Source organism: Phaethon lepturus, unplaced genomic scaffold (genome assembly GCF_000687285.1).
Source record: "Phaethon lepturus isolate BGI_N335 unplaced genomic scaffold, ASM68728v1 scaffold35065, whole genome shotgun sequence".
Classification (NCBI taxonomy): domain Eukaryota; kingdom Metazoa; phylum Chordata; class Aves; order Phaethontiformes; family Phaethontidae; genus Phaethon; species Phaethon lepturus.
This window is the reverse complement of record NW_010541855.1, coordinates 4241-9564: the sequence shown is the minus strand read 5'-3', so window position 1 is coordinate 9564 and position 5324 is coordinate 4241. Positions and strand designations below refer to the sequence as shown.

Sequence of the window (5324 nt, the reverse complement as noted above, 5' to 3'; positions counted from 1 at the left end):
GCCGGGCGGCACCCGGACCTCCGTCCCCCTCCTGTGGCTGACGCACTCGGCGTCAGTCACAGCAGGGAGCAGCGAGAGCCTGGGGCTGCACCTGGAGGTGCTGCTGTGGCCCTGTAACGGGGATTTGGCTCTAACAGCCGCAGCTCTGAAGGTGGCAGCAACCTCTCTAATGCTTCTTGGTATGCACACACTGCTGCTTTCCCACCCCCAAACACTGCACACATGTACGATTGTGGCTCAGGCATCCTATGCCCACATTCCTATACACTGGGTACATACATCCACAGAGGCCCAAAATCCGCTCGTTTGAAGGGATGTAAGCACCAGGACAGGTCCCTTCATCCTCCAGCAGCTCAGGCAAGGTGTTGGGCCAGCCATACCCTTGTCCTTCCCCTGCCTCAGCAAAGCTCTCTCCCCAGCGCTGGTCCCTCATGGTTTGCTCTGGTCCCACCTGGCCCCACAGCCATGTCCTAGCACAGCCCGCAGGTCAGGAGGCTGCACTTACCTGGAGAGCAGGGAGGCGGCTTTGTTGGTTGGGAATGACTTTTATTGAGACCATCCCCTTGGTTTCTTTCTAGTGAACAAAGGAAGGGGAGAAAGAAGAGTTGGAGGAGGTGACGCCTGGAGGCAGCCCGACAACAGCAACCTGTGCAGGGAGCTGCTGAGTGCCAGGATCTGCAAAGGCAAGGCTCCTGGGTGCTTCCAGCCATGCTGTGATGCTGGGGGATACCACAGCTTGGCTGGGAACAGCTCTGCTCGGGCTAGGCTAAGAGCCATAGCAGCATAGCTTTGCTATGCTTGTCCAACAGCTCCACAAAGGGCTGGCTGTGGGCGCTGCTAAGCATCACCAGAACAAACACAGAGATCTGTATCATCTCCAGCCTGGCTGCCCCAGTGAGGATCCTGGGAGGAGAGGCTGGTTCTGCCAGGTCCCCTCCATGCTGGCCTCTTGCTCCTGCCCTCCTGGTGATATTAGAGGCACAGCACTCCCATGCCTGCCACAGGCAAGATGCACTGTTGCCCCTTTGTGCTTCACAAGGCCTACATGGTACCATGGGGACAACTACCTTTGGAGGCTTGGAGGGTTCTCCTGGGCCAACCGCCCTTCTCGGGAGGCAGACAAAGCCAAGTTTCTCCTTGGTGCCACTGTCTGGAGCGAGGACATCCCACCACCAGGCAGGAGAGGACCCTGGCACTGCAGCAGGGCCAGGCCTCCTGCTGCTGATGGGTGTCCTTAGCACCACTACCACCACCTCCCTCCAGCCAAGTCCCACATGTTGGGCATGGATCAGGATGGCCTCAGTAGGTGAACCCAAGGCAGGCCTGAGACCCTGTCCAAAGCTGTCTCTAGCAAGGGCCTGGCAGGATCACCATGACCTCAGCAGCAGGAAAATGGCACCAAGGTGACCTGCAGGAGTGGCTCAGGTCTGCAAGAGCAGCCAGCCCCTGGGCTGGAGTTGCACACCAGCCATGGCAAGCAGAGGCGGTTTCCAAGCCCCACACGCATCAGTACATGTCAGGGACCCAGCCAACAGCCTTTGCTGTTGCTCTGGGGAGGCCAGAAACAAGCAGCAAGCCCAGACCACCAAGGCAGCATAAGGAGACCTGGCGCTTGGCTGTATTACAGTGGCCCTGGCTCCTGCCACATCAGCCTGCTGCAAGGCAGCTGTGTGTCTGCTCTGCTATCTAGGAGGGGGTGAATGCTCAGCCAGCATGCACGTCTGCAGGCCAAAGGGGTCCTTCCTGGAGAACAGCCTTGCCAAACACAAATACCTACCAGCATCTTCTGCAGCTGGTCAACTGAGTGGTTGCTCACACTCTGCCCATTGATTTCTATGATTTCATCACCCACATGAAGGGAGCCTGCCAGCAATGGGAGAAACATGAAAATGCAGAACCAGACAAGAGCCGTTTACCAAACGCAAACTACATAGTTCCACCAGCCTCCCAACCCCCTGGGTAAGCTGTGGCGAGGACACTGCGGTGGTTGCCTGGGCAGTGCCTGTGGAGCCAAACGTCACCTAAGCACACGGGACTAAAGCACAAGGGGAATTAATTCTTCCCCCTCCTCTCAATACACATACTTCATTCAGTCTGAAGGTCATCAGGTTGCTTTCCACTGTGTGTCCTTCAGCGCTTTAAACTGGTCAAAGCACCTGTTTCAGAGTTATTCAAACGCAATCCCAAGTACCACGCCTGAAGCCAAATGACAGCTTCCTTACAGGGCCCTTAACAGAAGCATTCTTGACTTTATGTGTTTTCAGTTTATATACACAGCCAGATTACAGCCTCAGATACACTGCTATAAATAAGGCTCCAGTAGCATTACTGGAATGGCTCCTGGGTTATTTTGGCAGGGGTAAGCTCAGATTTCCTGCTTGGATGCAAGGCTGGAAAAAGGGGCCGTCTCTTCTAAGCGGAGAACATCTCATTTCCATGCCCCCTTGGCAGGACCCAAACCCAGGAAATAGCACCTATTCACTTCTTTCTGCACTTTCTTTTGCTCTGTAGAGCCAATCCACAGCAAACCTCTCCCACCTGTGCACTTCAAGAATGGGAAGAGCTTCCCCTGCAGCCTCTGGTGTATGATCCATCTCTTATTACAGTGACCCCATCACAAGACGGAGACAAACTGTCTCCATTTCCGTTTTGGAAGAGCTGTTCCCCCAACCCTTCATTTCTCCCTAAAGCCTCCAGTGTATTAGCATGACAAACATGCAGAAACATCAGCAAGTCCTGAGTTCCTGACACATTCCTAGTGAAGAAACAGACACAGATGTCCATGCCACAGGGGAAAGCCAGCAGTGCTCAGCGGCTGCCTTATCTCAGCACGGAAAGAAACCAGCTGCAGACATGTAACCCCATACACTGCATCTACGAGGTCCTCGTTACCTTGTCTGTGAATCATGCCACCATGGAAGATCCTGGCCACCATGCAGCTCTGCTTGTCGTTGAGCTTCAGCGTGATTCCCTGGAAGACAGGAAAATCCATGACTGCTCACTGGAAGGGAGAGCTCCAGCGCTCTCAGCAAAGTCCTCTCTAGGCCCGTGTCCACGGTGGGCTGTGTAGTGGCTGGGGGGGAAGCCCCCTGCTTGGCCAGCTCAGCCTGCTGCAGCTCCTCTTGGCACATGCGTCATCACCCTTTGATGGGGCTCATTCCGGGTCCCCAGGCAGGATCCGGCACCCTCTTCCTGTGGCCAAGGTCTCCAGCGATCTCCTGCTTCCCCTGAGCCCAGTCCATTGGCACAGCTCTACCTGCCCCTCCACCCCCCGGGTGCCATCAGGATTTGAGATCTTGACAGTTCTCACCATGGGCTCCTCCGTGACCTTCTCGAACTGGACAAGGCGTATCTTCCGCATCTCGCGGCCATTGCTGTGGGAGGGGCTGCCCAGAGTCGCTGAGCCATTGGTATAAATGTCCTCAGTCATGGCGTTCAGGGACTGAGTGATGGCCTGTTGGGGCAAAACAAAGACTGGGGTTTAGGGGCTCCACCTGAATGGGGTATGGGCATGCCGGCTTCCCGCTGTGGGGCTGAGCTACTCCACTGTGTTAGGGTGCCTGGGGTGCAGGTGGGGCACAGGGGGAGGAAAGACCCGTGTGCTGGAGGAGAGGACAGTAATAGCAAGAAAAGAAAAAGAGCAAAAGAGCTTCACCCTTGAAGATATGGATGCGGGCTTGATCTGTAGTTTCCCCGCGTGGCAAACACAGAAGGTAAGAAAACTTTGGAAAAGCTACAGGTAGCAGAAGCCAAATGAGTCAATAGCTGATCATCTTCTACAGTAACGAGTCCCAAACACTACTTGTGTGTCGCAGCATCACTTGGCCCGCAGCTGGCTTGTTGCAGAGCATAAGGCCCAGGACAGCTTCACCGAGTGAATGGAGCAGTTTGGGACTCACCCCTGAGAACTGGGGCCAGGCTCTGCTCTTGCTCAGTTTGCAAGTGCAACCTTTCCTCATCTACGTCAATGGGCAAGTGACACGGTGCAGAGCCATGTCCACATCCAGGCACTGATGGCAACAAGCTCCCAAGCCAGCCAGAAACTCCCTGTTCCCCTCTCCAGCTCCCAGCTACAGGCCAGTTCATGCTGGCTGGCACTGGGAAACCACGCAGGAGCACTCAGCTGCGGGGAAACCTCTGTTCTTCTTCTCCAGCAGGCGCTGGCACCAGGGCAGGTGGAGGGTGCATGGGCTCCCGAGCAGAGACCTCCAAACCCGCCTTGCCATGCAGCAGGGACGCTGCAAAGTCAGCTGCCACCTCCCAGTCTCAGAAAGCCTGGTGCTGTCCTGTTAAACCCCTCCGGCACACTGGGCAACTTCTCTGTGTAGTTCACAGACGCGCTGGCTTGGCCCCAAGTGCAGTGGACTTCCCTTGAGCCTCTCCCAAATCAGTGCTGGCCCAGCAAAACCCAGGCCAGCTTTGATCTGCAGCCCCTGCCTGCCTTGTAGGCACGCTCAAATCCCCACGCCACCCCACAAGGCAAAGCAAACCCTCCTGGCTGCCCCACCCCACATCAGGCTGCCGGCTTTGCTGCCCATTTTGTAGCTTGCACCCTCCCGCCCAGCAGTGCCCGGGTTGGAAGCCACAGCCAGCAAACCTGCAGGGACACCCAGCAAGGTTCTCGCCATCTTTAGCCCCGCATCAGCAACGTGTCCAACTAGGCAGAGCCAACACCTCTCCCTGCTGCATGCCAACTTGCCAACACCCGACCAAGTGCCGGGCCCCGGGACTCCGTGCCAGCAGCTGGGGAAGCAGCAGCCTGGCCCTGCTACCCTGGCTTGCTCTCACCCACCACAGGCACCCGGCCTGGAGCAAAGAAGAGGCTGAAGACCCTTGCTGCCGAGGGGCGAGGTCATCCAGGCCATCGGGAGGTTTGTGTGGGTGCAACTGGCATGAAGAGCATTTGCTGGTGGGGTGCAGCCACAGCACTAAACCACAACAAAACTAGCTTTGGTAGGGATGTGCTGGAGTGCTGCTGGGCTAAGACAGCAGCCCAGCCCTGTGCAATGACCGAAAGCAGGGAGGGAGCCGAAGGCAGGGGCAGCAGAGAGGCACTGGCAGAGGGGCACGGACCAGCATCGAGGCACAGGCACTGTCACAGCCTTGACAAAAGGGTGCTGGTGGGGCCAGGCTGGGGCAGGAAGGGTGCAGGGAGCCACACAGCCCCACGTTGCAGTGACAGGGAAGATGGTGTCATTAAGCCAATTGCTTCTAAAAGAGTCAGCCAACCTACTCCTCAGAGGAAAAACACAACCACGTGGGCTCTGGCTGCCAATGGCTTAAACATTGAGGTGGTTTGAGTCAGCACAGACCATGCTTATTTG

General features: G+C 56.6%; 1 protein-coding gene across 1 annotated transcript in view; it reads right to left on the bottom strand.

Moving 5' to 3' along the window:
• Positions 1 to 3456, bottom strand: part of MPP1 (membrane protein, palmitoylated 1, 55kDa) — a 12213-nt gene extending 8757 nt beyond the window's left edge. Inside the window, exons 1-4 of the mRNA XM_010287855.1 lie at positions 3311 to 3456; positions 2893 to 2971; positions 1778 to 1863; positions 506 to 574 (exon numbers count right to left, since the gene is read on the bottom strand). Of these exons, the coding sequence (XP_010286157.1) occupies positions 506 to 574; positions 1778 to 1863; positions 2893 to 2971; positions 3311 to 3430 (354 nt within the window). The 5' untranslated portion in view covers positions 3431 to 3456. The remainder of the gene's footprint in view (positions 1 to 505; positions 575 to 1777; positions 1864 to 2892; positions 2972 to 3310) is intronic.
• Positions 3457 to 5324: the final 1868 nt, after the last annotated feature.